Here is a 24074-nt window from a genome sequence, read left to right as displayed (position 1 = left end):
AGTTCATGTAGTCTTGCTAGAGATCTTCCACTGTTTGGACACCAGTATTTTAAATAGCCATGCCAAAGATGGAACCAAGGACCATGTATCAGTGAAGCACATGCTGCCTTACATGTACCTAGATACAAGCCTAGTTTGATGGTAGCGGTGGAGGAGATAAACCTATGATAGAGGCAGGTCTGAAACGGGGGGACTGTATTCATAGGTCTTTTTGCACCTCCCTCAGAATGCCCCACTTATGGTGATTTTTCAGGGTGTGGCTCCCCCCCAAAAAAACCTATTTGTGGGAGAAGACAGAACATATCAACCTGCTGCCAAGACAATGGTGCTGATGCATCCTGCCTTACTGTTCTGTCAGACAATTAAATGGCCAGTACAGTATGATAACACAGGGAGCACTGAGGCAATGCAGGCTTCCTTCACTCAAGAGTGAGTGTAAATTAGGGCTTCATTTGGCCTTAGGAAAATTGGACATCGCCAGCTCTGATTTGCTGTGTGGTGCCATGGCATCACCACACTAGGAACAAGGCAGCCAGTTAGCTGGGATCACACAGCCAGAAATGAGATGCCTGGGGCGGGGTGGAGGGGGGGGGGAATGGCACCAAAGCAGCAGTCAGTAAGGGTAAACACATTCAGGGGCTGTTGAGTGAACTTTTAGCTTTCCCTTTCATGCCAAAACTGTTTGCCTGTGAAAAATCTGGCACAGCACTAGTTTCAATACCAACTGAAGCTCTGGTCCTTTTAAAAATGGTCATCTTCATTTACTAAACCTCCTTCCTCCTTGGTACATAAAGACACAGCTCCATGTTCCATACACCATCACTATTTTAATTTTCGCTTAGACCTCTCTAAATAAGTCTACTCAAGAGTTCTTCCAGCACCACCTTCCTCCTAGCATTTCTTGTGGCTCAGTCTGGGTCGCTTTATCCTTCCTGGATTCAGACACTGGGGTTTTGGGTTGCCCCTTTTGCTCACCTGTAGCCACCGGTTCACCTTCACCTTCCTTGGGACTTAGGAGGTCCCCTGCTAACTCTTCGATGTTTTCCAGGCTCAGCAAGCCAAGGCCTTTGTAGTAGTCGTTCAGCACCCGCTCGAGAACCCTCACTGCGTCGGAAGTTCTGAAATGTTTCTCCAGGACTTGCGAGAGTCGATACCACACTGAGTGGGGCTGGGCAGCCGTCGGCTTTGAGGGCGCCTCAGGATGAGCTTGCTCAGGTTTTTTAATGACCAGATAGAGGATGGACTCTGGGCCAATGAGATAGTCTGATAATTTGTGCTCCCCCTCCAGCACTTTCCCCTGGAACAACAGGGTCTGCTGGTTCTCAGGGACATTGAGCTCTTCACACACCAGGCTTTTCACCAGAGAGATCCTCTCCTCACCAGATACCTGAAGGCGGCACTGCTGCCCAAGCAGCCTCTTCACTGTGAGCAGCATTGCCTTGTTCGATGGGCTAGTAAATCAAGCCCTGCCTGAATGAGGGAATGCGAAGGGACAAAAAAGGAAGGCAGCGATTGGCTGATTTTCCTCTGATGTCATAATTCTACCACGGCCGGTCACTGTGAACTTTAGCAGTTGAACAAAGGGGGGAAGTTTGGATGGGGGATAATTTCAATTCAGATTGCACTTTGATATGATTACTCCCTAATTTGCACTTCCTGATACAGCACAAACTGAAATCGATATTCTTTGAAATTCACACTTCTCTGCATTTTGCAATGCAGTGAAATGATGTCTGCCAAAATACAGAAACATTAGGAGAAAGTGTGCATAGAAACGCACTATGTTAGTGAAGTGAGCATACAAAAATGTGTATACTGGGGAATGTTGCACACAAAACACTACATCTGGAGAAATGTGCACTAAAATGTTGATGAGTTGCCTCTGGGCCAAAGGAGCAGCCTGAGTGTGCCTTGTCTGCACTCCAAGTATTATTAGATGAATCAATTCATCTCTCAAAACCTGCTTATGAATTCCAGTCATCAATACATCATCTCTGGGCCTTTACCTTTGTAGAAAACAAAGCAACTGAGGGGCAGGATTCATATGATATTAAGAACGTAAGGAGAGCCCTGTTCGATCAGGCCAAAAGCTCTTCATTCCATCGTCTTGTTCTCATAGTGACCAACTAAATACCTATGGGAAGCCCACAAGCAGGACATGAGTCAAAGAGCACTCTCCCCACTTGTGACTGCCCATTCTCTTGTATTATGGTGTATTTTTATCTTGATAGTACCTTAACTTAGGTATTGTGTAAAAAGGTAGAACATAAATCTTCATAATAAATAGAATAAACTCGCTGTCTCATTTCCAGAAAGGGGAACTTTTTCTTCTTATCTAATTACACTGCTATGAGACTCTTCTCGTTTTTCAACAAGGAAAACCATAGTCTGAGCAGCTTAGCAAGAATTTAACTTTGTACACTATTAGAGCAATTCTGCTAGACACATTTCAGAAAGATTAGAGATCACACAGAAAAGGCATAAAACTGTTCACTGCCATTTAAAATTATTTATATTGAGATGCCCTGAGGTGTTGTTGGTGTGTTTTTTTGAGGATTAAGTAGGAGTTAATAATAAAAAACTGGGTTATCTAAAGTAACCCTGAGTAACATAACCCTCCAGCACAAGGATTTCCACCTGTGTGCCCCTTAAATATGTTCTAGGGCAGGCTTCCTCAACCTCGGCCGTCCAGATGTTTTTTGCCTACAACTCCCATGACCCCTAGCTAGCAGGACCAGTGGTCATGGATGATGGGAATTGTAGTCTCAAAACATCTGGAGGGCCGAGGTTGAGGAAGCCTTTTCTAGGGGTTCCTACAACCCCTTCAGGGCATGTGCAGGGGGTAAGTATAAATCCTTGTGATGATGGGACATGTTAGCTGGATACTGTCCACAGTTTGCAATTCCTTACTTTACCACAGAGCTTTCCAAACTGTGTGTTGCGACACATCAGTGTGTCGGCTGCAGTGTGTCGGCGTGTCACATGAATGCTCCCCATGCTGTTCCCGAGGCTAAAAAGAGGTTAAGTTTAACCTCTGGTTTGCTAGTAAAACAATTACTGTGTTGTGAAATGATGCAAAATGAATTTACTACATCGCAAAGTGATACCTGTCTAAAAAGGGTGTCACCAATATAAAAAGTTTGGAAAGCTCTCTTCTCCCTGGTTAGAGTCTTCTATTAAAACTTTAAGTAGTGAACAAATCTACTACTGCAAGGGGACTGTGCTGGAAGGGATCTTAACTGCCTACATCCCTGGTTCATTTCTGTAGTACATAACCCAGATTGCTTGAAATGACTAAGGAAAATGCAAGTATCCTTCCTCTCCATCCACAGACATCAATGCACTTGTGGGGGAGAGAAAGGCAGCTTTCAAGTTTGCAGTCTGTCCCCATCATGCAGCTGTCCCCATCAGCGGTGTCACAGACCAGCAAGTGCTCACAGAATAATTTATCCATAATAGCTGGATTTCATTGTCACTGTAATTTAAACACAAAATCCAATAGTGTAGTGTTCCAGAAGGTAAAAAAGATGTTTGCCGGTATTAGAAATTCTACAGATAAGCTGAGCAAGTACATATGAAGGAACCACCATGCAACCAGGCCTCCCCCAAATACTGCCAATTCAACCTAGGAAGGCTAATCAGGTCTTCGCCCCCCATGTCTCCAGTTCTATCTCCCATTGTGGTATAGAGGAATTGAGATAGCTGAGGTGTAAGCCAAGAGACAGGTTGACTGAACCCAGGGAAGAAGAGTTATTTATCTGCTGCATCTGTCAAGAGGCAACATCCACCCAGGTGCTAATTTTGCCACCAGGCTCTATGAGGTCTGTGAGTAGGAGGGCAAAGCCAGAAAGATGCTGTACTCACCCACTGAAGTCCCTAATTTCCAGTGAGCAGAAATTGTCTGGATTTCTTTCCAGGAGATACGTACAGATCTCAGGATTCATACACAAAAGTAGCCACTGTAAGTTGATAGGCATTTTGTTGTTTTTAATGCTTGTTCATTCTTTTATGCGACCATGTGCTTCTGTTGCATGATCATGTCACCATCACACTGTTAACAATGCAGAGATGGGGAGGGGGAAGCCCTACGGTCTCAGTATGTTACACCTTGAAGAAGCTTGGAGCCCCATCTGTAGCTACGTTACAATTTGTGAGCAAATGTCTGCCTGGTGACATTTGCTCAAAACAAATGAATTGGCTTTGCTAAAACTTGATACTTATTCTAAGCTGACACTGTGTGTCTTGGTCCCTGCTGCTGTCTGCCTGAGAGACACTCTGTAACCTCAGCGATGAAAGTTAAACAGCTGGGAGTGTTTGGGGACAAGTAATCAAGGCTCAATGTGGAGTGCTGGAGCAGTCCCACCCACTCCCACAGTAGCACCCCAGACCTAAACATATTTACTCAGGAGGCCTGTTCAATGGGGCTCTCTTCCAAATATGTTAGAATTGTAGCCTGAGCATATAATCAGACTACAAAGCACAAACAAACAAATAGGAAAATGCATTCTACTGTATTGCACCTGGTGATGACCTACTGTACTTGCCTGTTCCTGAATGTTTATAAATACAACAGGCTACACTTAGATTTGGTTGTGAGTCTTCTCAGAGCAGATACCATCTCCTAGGGAAGTGAAAGCACCTACTTTATTGTCAGGTCCACTTATGTACTTAAAGTAAATGCCTTTACTTCTACCACATTCACAGTCCTGCTTTGCAAGAACCCAGAGACTAGGTTCTTACAAAACATCATTGGAAGTGGCAAACCTTTGTCTGGACTGACAGTACTATTCCAGATGGCTGTGGGTGTGACTTGCAGTGGGAAAGTCCAGACACAGGCTTGCCACTTCATCTTCTGTTTATGTGAACTAGACTGGGATGGAGCATCAAGGTAGGATGAGTTACTTGCCTGGGTCACCAACATCCAGACTGAGGAGACTAGGATTATGCGACATTTAACCAAGAAGTTCAGGCACAAACAAGGTGCCCTGGCAAGGGGTCAGATTAAGCAAACTACATTGGCATGCACATCTGTGCAGCAAAGCTATTCAAAAATTGAGGCTTTCAAGCAAACGAAGGAAGAAAGAATGGCACATTGATGGAAATGGGAAAATGTCAAGAGTTTCTCTTTCCCTGGTGGCCTTCAAAACAGAAGATTGCTCAATGGAAAGAAATAGATATTAATATTCAATTATACTGGGACATGATCAGCAGTTGTTTAGATGTTTGGTGCCACTACAGGAACAAAAGAGGGTAACATCCCTGATCCAGTTAAATTGCCTTCCCTGTGAAGGGCCACCAGATGAGAGTGGAAGCAGCTGCTATGAACACATCCTATTCCCTGCTCCCGATCCTCTCAATTATACAAGCTCCCTACATGCACTAGATGGGACTCCAGATAGCTCCTTTTCCTATTAGTATGGACAACTGTATGCACCATCTATCTTTTCTCCTTTCATTCACACCACTGTTTTCCATCCTAGCAGCTAACAGAGAAAGGGTTCTGTCCTTTTGGGATAAGAGTGGGGGCATAGCAGAAAAAAGCTGCCATACTACTTTTGGAACAGAACAGCTGGCCAATGTCAAAGGACAGAAGCCCAACAAGGATCACGTGAATAGCATCAAAGCTGACACTGGTATTTTGCTCAGCGTTTTTCAATTGATCTGAGTCTCAAAGTGAACTACTCTGAATCCATTTAGCACCTTCTAAACCAATCAGTAATTGAAGCAGCCGAAAAGATGTAGGAAAGCCATATTTGCTAGGACCTTGAGAGCAGTATAAATCCATGCCGCCACCTGGAGGAGAAGGAAAGAACTGCAGATTACAAGCCATATGAAAAACCAGTTTTATCTCTTCTCTCTATGCCCGGTTGACCAAAGAGAAGCTGCCTTGTCCTTGGGCACACGTACTAGCTCCGATTCCCTCTTCTCAAACGTCATTGGAGCAATTCTTCCCAACAGATGGGTCTAGAAAAAACTTCCCTTTCCAGCCACAAGTCATAATTCATTTGGAAATCTTCAGGCAGTTCTACGCGCTGGCCCAGAACACTCTGCAAACAGTTATCCACAGGTAGAAAATCAGGATTGTTATGTGCCCGGTCGTAACGGCGAGAGTTGAAACGCTCTATGCTGGCACGCAGAGCACACTCCTCAGCCTGGAAGTCCCAAGGACGTGCATCCAGATCTGCAAAAGTCATGAAGCAAACAATCAGCTGAAGGAGCAGAAGAGCTCCAGTCATACCCTCACAATGAAAACGCCCTACAATGTTATACAGGCAGTCCAGCATTATGTCATCCCATTTGGCAGATCTTTAAGAAATACAACTTCTAGGGATGAGATGCAAAGGGACTTCCCAGCAGACACAGACATCAATAATATCTCACATTTCTACTCCAACCTTCTATGAAGAAGTATGGAGTGACTCCATCTTGTCCTTTATGGCCACTCTAGTACAACGGAACCTCGGTTTTCGAATGTAATCCGTTTCAGAAGACTGACTTCCAAAACGTTCCAAAACTAAATATCAATGGGCGGTCAGCAAAATCCATTGACAAAATGGAAAAACATGCAGCAGAAGCAGTTCAACTTCCAAGGCGCGTTTGAAAACAGAATCAATCACTTCCAGGTTTTCTGTGTTTGTGTTCCGAATCATTCAGCTTCCGAGATGCTCAAAAACTGAGGTTCCACTGTAGAAAATAGGTTTAAGGCTGAGACCCAGTGACTTGTCCAAGACTACACTATATGGTTCATAGCAAGGATCTGAACATGTATTAAGTTCAACACTATAGTTACTGTACCACACTGTCTAACAAGCAACATCAATTTAGAGGTGGGGAAGCACATTCCTCAGCTTGCTCTGTGGAGCCATCACCATGCGCTCCTAGCAATTTCTGATGGGATCTGTTAACAGGAAGGCAGATGGGTGATTTAAGGGAACTGGCTTGGCATAGCAGTTAAAGGCTTATGAAAGACTTTGAGTGGGTGGAAAGAGGAGAGACAGATCCAGGACATACCATTGCCATAAGCCCAGTCATCATTGAGCCGGTGCCGCACTTTTTGGTAGATTGCTGACATGGTCTTCATGTTGCTCTTCCTCCACTGTCGCCCCAAATACTTGGTCTGCACTTTGAGAAGCTTCAAAACGTAAAGCTGCATCATGGCTTGCTTCACTTTGAGGGCTCGTTTCAGAATGGGTGCAGACTTGAATACCACCAACATCTGAGAAAGCAAAGGAACATTCTCAGTTTTCTAAGACTTCATCTGTGCCTTGGTCAACATCCATTTGCTTAAGGCCAAAATGATGGTACATGATCAATAAAGCCTTAACAGCACTATGAGAGGAGGCCCTTCTACTCACCATAGTCCTTGAGTGCTTCCACTTTGTTAATTTGTTCAGTATCCTAAGTAGATTAATGCAAGAAAACAGGTTTCGCCAGCAAAACTGATTGTTGTCTCCAGCTTCCTATAGGAAAAAAAGCAAAACAAAGGAAATATTACCAAGTAAGGAAAGTGAGAAATTGCCCCTTATTGACAATGCCATCTCCACCCCTCGGCTATATATGTTTCTGTCCAGGCAGTTTAGCTCACCAGACTCTCTGCAGTCAGCTCAGGCAGCTCATGCACCACACAGTATGGGTAATCCAAAACAGAGATGCTAAAAAACACAAAACACCCCAAATGGATCAGAATGGATGACCTATCTAGTCAAATATACCGTGTCCAAAATGGTTGCCCCTTGCAGGTTCAAACATATGAGAAAAATGATTGTGATATCATCTCCACCCGCTGCTATTCAGTTGGCACTGACCAAGAGGCTTCATGCATGAACATCTTTCTATATCTACCTATCCCAGATACTTACCTGCTGCCAAGAAAAATAAGCAGATCAACCAACTGTTTTAGTCCACTAGGACAATGGTGTCTGTTGAGTTCAGTAACACTCATGACCATGGGATCTACATGAAAGTCACTCAATGTCTTTTCAAACAAGCACATTTTAAAGCTATCCATTTAACAGACAAGTAGTAGTGTTGGTAGAGATGAATGATTTCTCAGCAGGTTTTTGTTTATCAGTGGGATGAAACATCTTCCTTTCTGCAAGTTAAAATTGTGGAGGATAACTAGTTATTCTTAGATATCCCATCTGGATATCATCTAGGTGTCCCACTGCAAAGATAGTGTGTCACATTTCCTGTCATAGCATTTTGGGATACAGGTGTGCTAGAGATATTCCCACCTACCTGTTCTTGGCAGTGATATATGACATGATGTTTTGATTGAAGAATTTCAGTATAAGGGGGATGCAGTTGGCAAACACTAGGTGCTGGGCCATGTATTCGAACTGGAGCAGGAAACAGATGTGGTAAGAATGGTTAGCCAAGCAAATTCCAGATTCACTTCAATCTCTCTTTCAATTCCAATGCTGATTGCTCATGCCATTTCATGCTTACCTGATAGACATGGTTTAGCTTAAAATGCTTAAGCAGTAGAAGCAGAACAGCAGAAATGGCCTTTACAATTATTTCTTTGTGCCTATTCACATCAACGCCTAGTTTCATACTCTGCAACACAGTTGTTCTGGAAGGCAAAGCAGCAATATTAGCTTCGACGGCCTGTGATGGTGACTGTGGTAGGGCAGATCTGTCTGTGCTTAATGCTATTATTTATATTTTAGGGCGATTCTCCTTTAAGTAGCACTTTATGGTCTCTCTTTTCTATAGGCCAGTGAAGAAGGTTGCTTTAATTTTAGTTAATATATGGGTGATCAAGGAAGAGATGGCAACTCCTCAATACTTTTCTTCAAGCCCTTCCTGACTCTGTTTAATATGTCAATAAAATGAAGAATTCAACAAGCTGTGTGTGGCTCCATTTGCCAACATAAGCACTTCAGGATGAACTGTGCAGAACAAAAGTTTAAAAGAAAAAAGTACTGCCTTGAACCCATGTATGCTATGTGGCAGAACCTATTTACCAATCTTATGAAATCTTTGTTGCTCCAGACATGGAGAAGTACTGTCCATGTATTAATGACACATTCAAATTCAGGAAAAAAGGTCTTCTATTGAAGCACAAGCATCACCACTTAAGCTGCCTTGAAGCTTCTCAAGAGATTGCTAACTTAACATCCCTCTCCATACTTAAGAGGCCTGCTATTTCTAAGGAGACCTGTTTTAAAACAGCTTTCCAGGTTCAGTCCAAACACTTCTTTTCTCTGCTACCAGATCTCTTAATTCTAGGCTGCACACATCATTTTGCAAGGATCAAGACAATCAAATTTTCCATCATATGAAAAGCATTTGGAATTTTTTTTATAAAGAACAGCAGGAAAGGAATGTCTAAATATACAAATAAATGTCAGCCCGCCCACTCAACGCCCAACCACTGAATGTCAAGTAAACATCCATTCATTGCCTTTGCCCTTCATTCACCATATGCTTTCCCCCTAAGAATAAGACTCACGGCATCTCCTCTGGCAAAACATCTGCTAGGATGTTAATGGAATCGGTCTTGGCCTTGGAGGTGGGGGCTGCAGCCAGCAGGATCTTCAGCAAGGCGATCTGTGGGTGAAAGTTGAGTGAAGCAAAGAAGGTTTTCAGAAGTGCCAAAGAACAGGAAAGAGGAGAAGGAAACTCAAAAACACAGATAACGGGAAGAGATGAACATGAAACATTGAAGGAAATAGCTTGTCACATACTGGCAAGCAAAGAAGATATATATCAGAATGGGAGTTTGCATAAGCCAGCAGTGAAATGCAAACTGAGTCTAGCTATTTCTCCCATCTTGAAAATGGTAGAGAGGCTAGAGTTTAAGAAATGGGAAAAGGGTGTGCTGAAGCCTTGGGAATGAACATTAGGAGGAAACTATAACTAACTCACCATGTACTGTGGCAGGCTAGGAAGTAGACCCTGGTACAAGATTTCTGCAGGAACTTGTTCAACCTCCTCTTCCCCCTTTATTAACACAAAGAGATAATAGCATCATTCATTCCTACCTCAAGTGCATGCTAAGCTAGTCTGAATATTAAGAGCATTCATCCAGAAACTCAGCAAAACTTTCCTTAATAAAGTTACAGATAGGTAGTCGTGTTGGTCTGCCATAGTCAAAACAAAACAAATTTCCTTCCAGTAGCACCTTAAAGACCAACTAAGTTAGTTCTTGGTATGAGCTTTCGTGTGCATGCACACGAAAGCTCATACCAAGAACTAACTTAGTTGGTCTTTAAGGTGCTACTGGAAGGAAATTTGTTTTGTTTTTCCTTAATAAAGAACTCCTTCCAGAGGCAGCTGCACAGCATCATACCACATAAGGGTTGGATCCTAAGTCTCTCTTTCCAATAAGAGTGTCTCATGGGTGGAGTTCTCATGATCCAAAGCCAATAATCTGATTTGCAGGTTAGGAATCAGGAGGGATCAACTCTTTGACCAACTCACAGCATATGCAGATAGCAAAGATCAGCCAAATGTCCAGTTCCAAATTAGAGATTCACACTTTTCTCCTTCCACTTCTTCATGCACATGCTTTCTAAACCACGTCTTCCCCCTTTTGAACATTTGCCCTATGATACTTACCCCTGACAAGGGAGAACGCAGATACTCTTCTTCCATTTGTACTTGAATCTCAGCAATAGATGTATATTTGTGCTATAAAGAGACCAGGCAGAGAAAGTTAACCTCATCATCTTGGCAGCACCATAAATTCAAGCACTTTTTCTGCTTAGAATATATTTCTTAGCCTGGACAAGCAGTAACCAATTAGATGAGATGTCTTCTACACATGCAAATTAAGAAGTCCACACAGTGAGTACTCACCAGCTTAAGAGTTTTGATGCTCTCATGAATGGGTCTAGGCAGCCCCACGACTGTGTTAGTGTCACTAGAGGGGGTGAAAGCAAAACCAGTCAGCCAGTAAATATTGTAAGTGATACAAATGAGCTATTCTGGTAAAATTGTGAATAGGAAGCTAGTCAATCTGATTAAGGGATTTCACTCTTCTCTCTGTAATGTTTTCAAATAGCACCTTATTTTATTTTATTAAATTTCTGTACCACCCTTCATCCAAGGATCACAGGGCAGCTTATAAGACCTGCTAGGCATGTCCTGATAAATTGTCTAAGAAAAAAATCGCTTTCATTTGTGCAAGAGCTTCCTGCTCCTATTGAGCCAATAAAAATTGTTCACTAGTAAGTTCAGATATGATTCTCTCAGGCTACCTAGCAACCTAAAAAACAGGAATGCTTGGAAATTATAGGAACCTTCCTCTCAACTTTAAAATATAAAAGCATGCTAGATTTTAAAGAATGTTCAGTTTGTGTAATTAGTTATGCATCAGGAACAGAACCTAAAATAAATAGGAGGATCTAATTGGATGCATCTAAAAGTTAAGATTTTTTTTCCTATTAAAATGAAGCACTAATACATAATAAAGAAAGAATTATGATTTCTTAGACTTGGAAAAAGTTTGGTTATCTGGATTCAATCTGTAGTTCATATGTACCCTCTGCAATATGGTTTTGTGACTTAGCATAGCAGGTTTCCACCATTCCTATTAAGCTTTTAGTTGTACCAGCCAAAAGCCTGGAAAATGTCTGTTACTACTTGATATGCTAATTTATTTAGCAACTCTACACAAGGTGGGTGTCCTAAGTCTTTTCCTGGTCCTATTCTTCATCTGTCCATAGCAATATTGCGTGTGTGTGTTTTTTGTTGTTTAAGTATTTTAGTCCTTTTGGTTACTCAAATTACAGCACAATACCATAAAACATTATAGCTGCATTTATAGTTTTGAGATGCATGTATGATTGCATGCCCAGACCTCCTGAGATTTCAGGAGCTGACAAGATGGGCAGCAGAAACTCAGTGTCCGAACAGTATCACAGTAGTGGCTTAACACAGGATGAGAAACGATTGCGTGAATGTTTAAAAAAATAACAAAGCCTGAACAACTTGCTGTCTTTACTTTTTTCAGGAAAAAGTGTATGTCGCCAGTTACTCAACACATTAGCTGCATAGTAAGAAGAGATCCACTACAAACAAGCTAAGAGGCAACAAATTTGGGGCTCCATTAACTCACCTTCCCAAGGTGTAGCCAATGAATTTGCTCCGACTTGATTCCAAAAACATCTCAATATCTTTTTCTCTGAAGAAAAGAGAAGAGAATCATATTCAGACAGAACTTTAGGGCTCCTCAAGTTTATTACATATTTCATTCACCACAAAGCCCTGGAGAGATGAAGTTCCTTTATATTCTAGACACACAAAAAATGAGAATGGCTCTTCTGATCTCAAGCATCCTCAAAGACATAAAGGCTCCCAAACATGATCACAATGTCAATGAGAGAAGCAGGAGCATGTATTTCATTATAGTTATCATATTCAGTAATCTATCAGGCGCATTAACCAAGTAGTTGAGCACTGGTTTAAGGCTGAAGATGAGAGCCTTTCAGTTCTGGGATTTGCTTTAAATACAACAACCCTGTACAGGTGCTCACCTGACCTTGGGTGCCCAAGGCAAACCTTTTGGGCAAGTCAGTCGGTCAGTCGGTGGGTGCTGGATAGGAGGGGGCATCACTTCATCTCTTTCAAGAGGGAATGTCTCTCCCTCAAGACTATTGTCATCATCATTCTCCTCCTCTTCTTCCCGGGAGTCATCAGCTTTGTAGGGATCTCGCTCATTGAAGGCATCTAAGTTATCCTGTTTAATAAGAGCCTGGAAGAATACACACACAGCAAATGATGTTATAGTCTGCCTTCTCCTTAAGTTCAGTGTCTTCCTAAACAAAGGAAGATTACATCCAACCCGGATTGTACCCTGACTTACCTTGTGCTCTCGACGACCCCGTTTTTGCTGCTGCTCAATCAAATCAGAAGCAGATGCTGGAGGGGAGGCAGCCCTCATGTTGCGAATCACTTTTATGCTATCCTCAGGAAGTGGGGGGAGCCCCAACATCTCCCTTTTCTCTGCTTTCATATCCTGGAGTTCCTCAAATCCTCCAAGGGTGCACTACGGCAAGAGGATAATTGCATGTCATACACTTTCATTATCTCTTTGGTCACTCATAAACCCTTCAAAAACCAGTTTGTTAAAGGTAAACCAAGACGGAGGAATGGAGGATTTGCTGCAGTTATAGGAATGTCTATCATTCTTCAAAGAACCATTTGTGTATATGAGAAGGCACAGCAGAGACCAAAGGACATAGCATTTTAAACCTGTCTTTGTGCTCATATGAAACATTTTCACAGCTAACTTTCAAACAAATGAAGTTAAAGACACTCGCTCATGAAGCTGAGAGTTCCACATTCCTAGCAGACACACATACAGTAGTACCTCGGCTTTGGAACATCTCCGTTGATGAACATTTTGGTTTTCCAACATGCCTCGATAGTCGAACATGCCATGCAGCTTCTGCTGAGTGCAAGATCCTGAGGCCTAGCTGTTGGCTATTGAGCTTTCAGTTTTTGAACATTTCCGAACTTGAACGGTCTTCTGGAATGGATTACATTCGAAAACCAAGGTACCACTGTATTTAACATATCCTTCTCTTTCTTCAAGAAGTTCAGAGGGGCTTACATGAGACTTCCGGGCAATTTTCATCCACTCACTGACAGGGAAAGACCACTTTAGTTTAAACAGTAGCATATGATACCTGTCTGTGGTATCTGTACTATTATGCTCTTTACTCGGCAGCCAGAGGAACACCAAGAACTCTGGAAAAGCCAGGTAGGCTTATCTGAAATAGGTGTGTTTAGCTGAGTGGCAGCTGGACCACATTGAACTGATCACAGAAGTAGGTCCTTTGAAAACTAGCAACAAAATTGCACTTTGTTGATTTCATGATCATTTAGTCAGCTGAAAAATATGTCCTTATCATCCACAAATGGATTATATTATAGCATCCTAGTTGTAGCACCACTGTCTTTAAACTATACATTTCAGCAGTTCAAAAAGAAAAAGAAAAGGTAAGCCAAATGTATGCAGTACGAGTTTCATTAGGTCACCAACTAAAATAACTTCTTTATTCCTGTGCTCTTTTTTAAAAAGATTATGCATTAGTGCACTGCAAGTCCATTTATTAACTAACCTGGGAAACTTTTCTAGTCAATATCCAGAAATCGTTTATTTAAATATGAAAAATTAAAACATTTTGGTGTGGTGGGATAAACATTTCATAATTAAATAAAATTATGGACTGCCTGGTTTTCAAATTTAGGCCAGCAAGTGTGCTTCTTTGTCAGTCCTAGGATTCCCATGTAAACTGAACCTCTTCCTAAGATACTTTAGTTAGCAAGAAAATATTCATCTCTTTCTTCCGAGTTTCAAAATATCTATAAATTTGTTAATTTAAACAAAACAACCCAGAAGCCTCATTTCATATTAATAATGATTTTCCTTCCAATGTGTCAATGGCAGCTTGATTTGCTCAGGCTTGGATCCATGATGCCATCTGCTATTTTCAAGCAATCGAAAAGCCCTGAGGATACCCAGACTCAGCTAGCAGCCAGCATAAGAAACCAGCAGTACTGCTACAGGGATGTACCAAATGGCATTACCAGGACATATATGAAAGGAGTTGAATAAGCCCAACAAATTACAGAGCAGCTCTCCTGTGTGTTTTGTCAACAGTGATGGAAGAGATCAGTAAGGGATTTTTTTTTCAAGTCACCATCTAAGATCCTGCTTCAACCCAGCACTGTTCATAGCTTGTAGGTGCACTGCACAGTGCATGAAAAGGGACTGGTCCTGTGCCTGTGGGTATAATATCCCCACCCCCAAAACTCCACTGCTGTGTATTGCAAAGTTTCCACGAGATTTTTCAATGGTGGTGACAAACTCAACCTAGGGTATTATCATACAACACACAGACGTCCTTGTAGTGGTTTACATTTATTGGTTAGCTACAATAGAGCTTTTAATAATAAAAATGACTCTGGACCTATGCATGTCCTACAGCTTAAACGCTAAGCATGCTTGTCTCTGAACTGATCTCAGTCAAGAAATTAAAACAGCAGCACCACATCACTTTGTGTAATCCTGGTTATATCCCAAGGGGACAGAGTTTTTAGTTACAGCAAAAGAAGCAATCTGTTAAAAGACCAATTATTCGTAGGCAACAACCTCTTACCAGGACAGTCTTCCAGAGCAACAGCAACACCTTCTTCATAGGGAAGTGTGGGGCATGGCCACTGCAGAATTTGGTCACCATTCCAAAGAGCATCACGGAAAATGGCTCATTGTTATACAGAGGTGCCCCTGAAAGGCAATACATTGGTGATGGCCTTGTTACATGCAGATGCCTCAGTTCTAGCTGTATATATTCCAACCCCATCAGCTGTATATATTCCAACCCCACCCTCTGCCGTCAATTCACTAGTAGGTCCAACATAACAGCCGTTATATTGTCCATAACCACTGTATTTCTTCTGGTCTATGTATACACTGTCCCTGCTTCAGTTTAATTCTAAACATCCTGCCCATTTAGCTCAAATGAAAAAAGATACCTTTCCACACCTGGCTAGGCAGTTTTTCTTGCAACAAAGTAATTGCACCTTACTGGCTTACTGATACCTACTTCAAATCAAGAGACTTATAAAACAGCCTTAACAAACACAAAATGGGCAGCAACAGAATCCTTACCTAGTTCTGCTCTAAAGGTCTGTCTCATGGTCTTCCACTCAGGCTTGTCTCCTTCACATTCCTGACGGACAGTCTCTACGATAAGGTACATAATATTCAGCAGCACCCTGCAAAAATGGATTGCAAAGACCAAGCAGGTTAGAAAGGCAAACTCTGACAATATGGCTCAGCTTATTCAAAACTGCAGGGGTAGGAGAGAGGGGGCTAGACTAGCAAAGTGTGCACAAGTGATCCCCCCCCCCCCCGGCTTCATCAGAAGTAGCAACATTATATGCTTGGCACAACGAGAAGATGACAAGTTTTACAGAAAGAAGCCAGCATTTTCCTCCTGCTCCCAGTCTATATTGCCAAGGTGACTGTTGCTTAGCAACCTGTATTGCTAAAAAAAAAATTGTACTCATTCTAGTGGGTGTATCTTTACATAAACCACAAGCATCTCCTGGAAGAACTCGCCATTTTCCAGCTATAGAGGTTTCACTACAGATGAGGTGATTATACTGTGCACCGCCACTAGCACACAGTGTTAGCTAGTACAGTGGTACCTCAGGTTAAGTACTTAATTCGTTCCGGAGGTCCGTACTTAACCTGAAACTGATTTCTGTTGTCATCCTGAAGCAAAGTTCTTAACCTGAAGCACTATTTCTGGGTTAGTGGAGTCTGTAACCTGAAGCGTATGTAACCCAAGGTACCACTGTACACAGTGTTTCTTCCTAACATACTCTATGCGTTGGGTTTGGTTACCTATCTTTTCATACACACACCCAAGTCCATTAGATCAATGCAGACAACTTAAGGCACAACAGTATGCTGCATCAAATCTATAAATCTCATTCTTGCGCAAATGTCAGAGAAGTATTCAAGTAGATACTTAAAGCAGGGATGGGCAACCTCAGACCTGAGGCCACATGCAGTTTCTCAGGCCTTTCTGTCAGGTACTCAAGTCTCTTCCTTAGCCATAAACCCTCATCTGGCCTCTCCTTAAGTGTTTTGCCTAGCTGGAATATGTCCCTTGAACTCTGATCATGCTTCTTGCTTCCGTGGATGGAAGACAGAAGGATGTGTGTGAAGAAACTGCCTGGTATACAAAGGTATACAAATTCACATTAGTTGCTCTGCCCACTTTTTCCTCTGTCCTGTCCACTATTGGCATGTGACCCTCGGGCTGAAAAAATATTACCACCCCTGCTGGAAGGCTATGCTGTAGTTGCACTATATGGTGTAAAAGGTCCTTTCCACCTCTAAATGCCATGATTCAAAAGAACACAAGAGAATATGCAAATAGAGGAAAGGCTGCGGAGGAAAGGAAAGCAAAGCATTCTTTTAAACTCATGAGTCCTTCACAGGGAAATCTCATCACACCTGTGGCCTATATGCCAATATTCCTCACCTCAGATCGGTGCTGTCAGCCAGGGAGATGGCAGGCTTCCTCACAGCACTGCTGCAGGCAGCACTGTTGCTGAGAGAAAAGAAGCAACATCAACTTAGCTCTTGCTGCCTACAATCTGGGATCAAAGGCTTTTTTTACACATTAAGATTATAACATGAAAACAGCAGCGTACAGTTTGCATATCCTGTGGCCTTTCTCTGCAGCTAGGCACCACTCTGCACATGCTCTAATTCCTTTACATATCCAACAGCAGCTGCCAAAAACAGTTGCTATGAGATCTTACAAACTGGACTGAATTCAACTACGAGAGAAGCATCTGCTCCATAGAACCAAATTACTAGACATTCTATAAAACTTTGTGTTCCTTTTTTTTTAGATAACTGAGTAGGAACATTTTTGATCCTACTGAGATCAAAGGAGTGGGCTAGAGAGGCATTCATCTGAGTCCAGTATATACTAATCTTTCTATCGAACCGGTTTTAGTTTTTAGCTGCAAGAACAACAACGCCATCCTCAAAAGTAAGTGATTCTTGTTTGGCACTACAAAGTATTATAATATAGTATCATTAATAATATTAATACAATTATTATAAATGAATAATTAAAATTAAAATTATTCTAGATTACTTGTTTTATTTCCATTACCAGAAAGATAGCATTTCTTAATCAGATACTGGAAAGGTAGGTGAAAAGAACTTGCAGTGTTACCCTACTGCCTTAATACTCCAGTCCTAAACTCTAGGGCTTTCTATGGAATCAGATAAAAATTGGATGAATACCAGAATGAATCTGGCATCTGATCATTCACAAGCTGTAAAAATATATACCCTGGTGGGGCAGATCATAACCAGGCTATCTAAACAGCCTACATTCCTCTCAGAGGCCCAACTCTGCAGCAACATGGAACTCACTCAATTTCCATGTTCAAAAGTTCCACCAAAGCATTGAATGTGCCAACTTCAAGCAGAAGGAAAATGTTGTATCGCATCCAGGACTGAACTTCAGCTTCAGAGCTGCACTCATCAAATGTGCCTGCAGCCACAAAAACAAAAATCATACCAATTTGCTCTCCATTTTACAGATAAAGCATGTTATTGTTCTTCATAACTGATATGTTTTTCCTGATTCTTATGCCTAAGGGCAGAGAATTCACAAAATTAAAATAACACAAAAATTATAATACAGTACTATGAAAACAACCGGCTAGAATGTCAGCTTCCTGCAGCATCTGGAACCTGCTGCAGGACAGAGAACAAGAGTGTTACACAATTATAAAACGAAACATGGCTTCCAGTGGGACTTGATGGCACTTGATCACACCAACATCTCAAGGGATAATCCCACCGAACAACCTCTGTTGCCTGAATATTTGGTGCAATGGAAATATGTCACTAATGCAATATCATGCATCTGTACTAATATGGAGACCATGCAAGCTCTGGACCACTGCCTGGACTTGGTGGTGGGCTGGATGAGGGCCAACAAACTGACTTTGAATCCTGGCAAGATGGAAGTGTTTTGGGTGGCAGGTTCTTAATAATTGGCCAACTCCCTACTTTGGATAGGGTTGTACTCTCACTTAAAGAGCAGGCTCATCCAGGAGTGCTCCCAGATCCATAGTTGTCAGTAGAGGCCCAAGTGCTCTTAGTGGCCAGGAGTGCCTTCTACCGGTTTTGGCCAATACGACAGCTATGGCCATTTCGGGACTGGGCCACTGTCACCCATGTGCTGGTAATCTGCAGGCTGAATTAATGCAATGTTTTCTATGCAGGGCAACCCTTGAAGCTAGTCCTGAAGCTGCAGGTAGTGCAAAATGAGATGGCTCGACTGCTCACTGTGGCAGGCTACTGCCACCATCTTACATAGCTGCTAAAAGAACTGCACTGGCTGCCAATTAGTTACTGGGCTAAGTTCAGGGTGTTGGTTTTGGTGCATAAAGCCCTATACAGCTTGGGACCAGGATACCCAAAAGATCGCCTTGCCCCTTATTTACCTAACAAATAACTGCTCTGTAGGTGAGGGCCTCATGCAGATAACTAACTGAGCATGGGGGTCAGACCATTCTGCAAAATATAGGAATCAGATCTTTTGTGATGTGGCACCCATTCTTTGGAATTCCCTCCCATTAAATATTACACAGGGACCGCCTCTGTTGTCTTTTTGGCACCTTCTTCTTTCAGCAAGCCTTTTACAGGTTGCATTTCAATTGGAATTGCTTTTAAATGTTTCATTATTTGTGCGCTTGCTGTCCTGGGCTCCTTTGAGTGGAAGGGTGGGATATAACTTTGATGATGATAATAATAGCAACTACTCAGGTTAATTATATCTACATATGTGATAGTCAACTACAAACTGCTGCCTCTGTCAGCTCTGATGTTCAGGCACACTATGAGCAAAGATGGACAACCATCTTGGTTTACTATGAAAAGTGACTGTAAGTCTAGAATCTAGCCCCAAACAACTAAAAATAAAAATGAAACTGAGTAAGGGTGGTATCCAGCTAAATAGATCTGCTAGTGCAAGGATTTTTGCTTGTACAACAGAAGTTCTCCATCCTCTCCTCTCCTTGCATACCTCCTAAATCTGTTCTGGGTTTCTCTTCAACTCTCTGGAACAGATTTGGCACACATATTTGGCAGAGAGGGAGGAGGTTTCATTGTACAAGTGGAAATCTCTGCACTAGTGGATCTATTTAGCAGGATACTGCTCTCAGTCATTTATGCAATAAAGGTAGTAACAAACAAATTTCCTTCATCTCTGTTCTTTCTTTCTTTTTCAAAAAACAGGCTTGGTTTCACTCAAGTACCATGTTAATAAATATTCCATGAAGACATTACACAGCAACTAGCAAACATTTCATAACTGAGAATTTCCTCTGGCAGTAATAAAGGTATACCTTGTGCAACATAGAGGATGGCTCGGGCTACCCTCAGTCTTTTCTCCCGAGCAGTGACTTCCAGGCCATCAAGAAGCCTCATGGCATGGGTACGATGTTGATCGGTGTCCAACTCTGTCCATTTTTTATCCAGCACTGTAAAGTCAAACAGTTTGATATAAGGCTGCTTTCTGAAACTACAAAACAGACCCTCAAAGATCAGGGAGCTTTAGCCTCACAAGTCACAGGGCAACTTTGCTTTAGAAGAGTCTGGGGGGTCAGGCTGAATTCATAAGAACCCAAAAGCCCTTGCATTTCTTATGAGTTAAAAGCTGTGGTAAGCACCCTTCAGACTGGCACACTAGAACATTCAGAAAATTCATAAATAAGGATCCTATGCTATGATATCAGGCCCTCTCATTTACCTTAAATACCTTCCATTGCTTCCAAAAACTCAAGATTTGCTTAAAATACAATTAAATGGCTCAGGACCACAATACCAGACCCTGCAATCATCACCTGAGGCCCTTCTTTGTTTGCCTCCTCCATGAGAGGTCCAGGGTGGAAACATGAGAAAGAACCTTTTCTGCAGTGGCTCTCCATTTGTGGAATGCTCTCCATGGAGAGGTTTGCCTGAAGCCTTCATTACATACCTTTAGGCACCAGATGAAAAGGTTTCTCTATAACCGGGGCTATGGCTGTTGAAACATTCTATACCTTTTTAAATGTGTCATTGGTTTGGAGGGGTGTTATTGGTTTGTTTGGGGGTTCTTTATTACGGTATGTATTTTGTGCTCACGTTTTGTATTTTTATGTTGTGAACCATCTTTGGATGAAGGGAGGTATACAAATTAATAATAATAATAATAATAATAATAATAATAATAATAATAATAATAGATTAAAATAAAAGCAAAGTTTCATGGAAAGATGGAAGAACATACTTGATTTAGCAATCAATCCTTTCATATTTTATTTCTATCACAAAGAGAAAAATCTTACATTTTGAGCACACAAAGACCAATTTCTAGAGCACACACAAAGCAACTCTACAAGACATTTTCACAGCAAAAAGACAATACATCACTCTTACCATGCAGTCTAAAATCTTCCTCAAAGCATTTTCTGTTGAGCTGGAATTCCGGACCTTCAGTGTAACTGTACAGTTCTGCCATAAGATAATAAATACACAAAACCAAGTTATATGTTATACAATACCTGAGCACGGTTTAAAGCAACATGACTGGAGACAGCTATTTGTCATGACAAGTGGAAGAATGTTCATAACACAGAGTGTTAGAGAAGATGGCATTATTTGAAAATTGCTACCATGGGTGAGCTTTCTCAAGCTAAGCCCTGCCCCTGTAGGGTGGGAACCACACCAATGAGGCCTGCTCATAACTTTGCAAGAAAAAAGATCGTGGAGATGCAGGGAGAACTAAACTGATTGATGTAGATGTACCATGGTTAATACAAAACATGGTTTACAAACCTACTTCAGACTCATTACTTAACATAAGTAGTTTGCAGACAACCCTTAACCATGATGTAGGTATTCAGGTGTAAGCAACACTTAACTGTAGTTACAGAACAAGCAATGGTTAAGCCTAATGGGTAGGATTCTGCGTAGCGCTAAGGAAATTGTTCCATCAGTGAAAGGATTTCTGCTTGCCTGATGGAACCATCTTTCCTTTCCTCCCTCCCTGCACTGTTACTGGATATCTCCTATTGCTGGATACCTTTCTGAGTGAATTTGGGAAGGTGCAGGGGGCTCACAGTGGAGGTGGAGAAGCCCCACTGCTCTAGCAGTTGTCCTTGCACTGGGTTTTACAAGCGGAACATGATAGATGAGTCTGGGCAATGTCTGCACATCTCTCCTATTGAAGTAAAATAGGAACACATAATACTGACTGAATATTCAAAAGTACATATGTATACTTAAAGCAAAATCTAAGACACACTATTTATTTATAGCAGAATTATTTTTTTTATTTAGAACACCTCTAACTTGCTCTTCATTAAAAAATTATCCAGGGTGGGTCAGAAAATATAAACTGAGAGCTTTTATGTGGATATCACTTCCACTCGAAACAACTTTCCTCACACAGCGGTAATCACAAGATAAAACCTGAAAGCAACTAACAATGAATATAGGAAGCAGCAACTCAAACAAAACCGTTGAATTTTCACATAGGCTTGATTTTTACTTTGTAGCAACATCCATTATAATAAAATGAAACTGTTTCAAAACAAAGCACAATATTAGAGTAAAGCAGTTCACAGTTTACCTGACAGCTCAGCAGCCCACTTGTCTGTGTCTGCATATTCAAACTCAAAATCTGGAGATTCCGAATAACCCTGGGTGAAGAGGACAGTTTAAAATAAAACTTGGGCTCAGCATGAAAGGGCTCTCGACTTTCCCCACGCAGCTTCACTGTTACTATGGTAACTTGCAGATGACTACGGCAATGCTCCTCTCCCTGAAACCTGCTTTGCCACATTGCTCGGCAACTTCGCACTTTTAAGGCTTGCCTGGAACTCAAGTTTCGCAGACTGCCGTGCAACCTGGACAAGATCTGTTCAGAGTTACAAAACCCACGGAACTTAACTCCCAAGTAAATGTATACAGATAGGACCCTACAGGCAACCCTTACTCGAGCGTAAGGGCCCCTGGGCACAGGGCAGCTTACTTGTGAGCAAGCTTCTGCGCTGCAAACAAAAGGCAGAAGGATGGGGAGGGTTTTCCCAAAAGTTGCACTTTTTGCAGGAGGAGGAAGCAGCTGCCTTGTGACCACGGCAGGCTCCTATTCGTATGGGGATGGGAAAGAGCCTTTATTTGGGAAATGGCTTCGCGTGAGTAAAGGAGGGGAGGGAAGCCAAGGCTTGGGTGGAGACTAACCATTGCACGTCCACTGTCAGCGCAGGGACATCCCGACCCCCCTCCCCCGTCTATTTCATCTCTATTTTTAAACCGCTGGTGACATGCAAGGCCCGACAGGTGAGGGAAGCCGGAGTCACCCAGAGAGAGCCGCTCCCTCCCTCCTCCCGGCTCCTTGAGACTTGGGTAGGAAGCGGCGAGTGGGCGAGGACACGTCCTTCCCCCCACCCGGAGCCCCTCGCCGCCCCGCCTGACCTCCGAGTCCTTGCGCTGGTTGCGGTTGGGCTCTCGGCCCTTCACCCCCGGCGTCGCCGGCGCCGCCAGCCCGAGCCCCGCGCCCCGTTGCTTGTTGTTGACAATCAGCAAGCCCGGACCTCCGCCGCCGCCGCCCGGCTCCATCTCGACGCGCCGGCAGCTCTCGCGCGAACTGGGCCGAGGCAGCGCTAGGTTCTCGCAGGAAGCGACGCCATCTTGAGCGTGGCGGATGGGCTTGGCTAAGATGAGAAGCTCTTGTTTCATGGAAACGACAGGAACAGATTGAGAATGGCCAGCGGATCAAAGGACTCTTGTGACCTGGCGCGGCAGCCATCTTGGTTGCGTCGCGTTATCCTCTTAAAGGCGGCGCTGTCTGAAAGCTGGCATTTCTCCGGTTTTTGTAAAGCCTGTGAAATGGTCCCCAAGGCGACGGAGGCTCGTTTGGCTATAGCCGGGAGCTGTCACGTAAAGTCCCACAGACGGTGCAAGTGAAGCGCGCTTATGCAGAAGGGTTTAGCTCTCAAATCGTCATCTCAAAAGCAGCAGCTTCATGATGGACAAGTGCACAAGGGTGCAAGAAACACAGGCTGTACGCAGGGGCGGAGAGAAAAAATTGTGAACGCCGGAATCAAACGGCAGTGCAATACAGAAGGCACTTCCTGCATTTCACCGTCATTCGATTCCACTGTTCACATTTCCCCCACTTACGCATATATTCATGCCAACTGAGGACACTTCGTACATCTGACAGAGGAGACTCAAATAGAAAAGCTTAAGGCACAATAAATTCGTTATGTGCCACAAGACTCTCGTTGGAACTTGGCAAGCGCTCTGAAAATTACCGGTACGCATCTAAATAAAGGAAGGGCAAGAAAGAGAAACTGGACATTTCAAAAAGGGTCCCAGACGCACATCTGCGACACACTTTCTGGATCACTCACTCCTACATGCACATGTTGGAAAAATCTATTACAGCAACTAGGGTTGCACTTGTGAAGCAGCTCAATAAGGATTTTACGATTATCCATGCATTCTATTTAAATAGAACAGT

General features: G+C 42.6%; 2 protein-coding genes across 3 annotated transcripts; both read right to left on the bottom strand.

Annotated features, from left to right (window-relative positions):
- Positions 1–807: 807 nt before the first annotated feature.
- Positions 808–1494, bottom strand: UBL4B (ubiquitin like 4B). The gene has a single exon (XM_081915422.1). The coding sequence runs from the start codon at positions 1433–1435 to the stop codon at positions 863–865; it is 573 nt and encodes a 190-aa protein (XP_081771548.1). The 5' UTR covers positions 1436–1494; the 3' UTR covers positions 808–862.
- A 2468-nt stretch (positions 1495–3962) lies between these two features.
- On the bottom strand, positions 3963–23199 carry STRIP1 (striatin interacting protein 1). 2 transcript variants are annotated; one of them, XM_081915381.1, is made up of 21 exons: positions 23024–23199; positions 22179–22248; positions 20984–21058; positions 19912–20046; positions 17927–18047; positions 17016–17084; positions 15629–15735; positions 15117–15244; positions 12815–12997; positions 12486–12703; positions 12068–12133; positions 10807–10870; positions 10567–10638; positions 9874–9948; positions 9458–9555; positions 8449–8575; positions 8239–8339; positions 7586–7652; positions 7356–7460; positions 7012–7216; positions 3963–6181 (listed from the first exon to the last, which is right to left on the bottom strand). In XM_081915381.1, exons 1-21 carry the CDS (start codon positions 23165–23167, stop codon positions 5934–5936), a joined length of 2478 nt encoding a protein of 825 aa, XP_081771507.1. In that variant the 5' UTR covers positions 23168–23199; the 3' UTR covers positions 3963–5933. The 2 variants fall into 2 exon arrangements, with proteins under 2 accessions (XP_081771507.1, XP_081771508.1); XM_081915382.1 differs by having other exon boundaries at positions 17016–17078.
- Between the last annotated feature and the right edge of the window lie 875 nt (positions 23200–24074).

This window comes from Podarcis melisellensis, assembly GCF_964234715.1.
Source record: "Podarcis melisellensis genome assembly, chromosome: 6".
NCBI lineage: Eukaryota > Metazoa > Chordata > Lepidosauria > Squamata > Lacertidae > Podarcis > Podarcis melisellensis.
The sequence above is the reverse complement of the archived record's forward strand: the minus strand, read 5'-3'. Positions and strand labels throughout refer to the sequence as shown.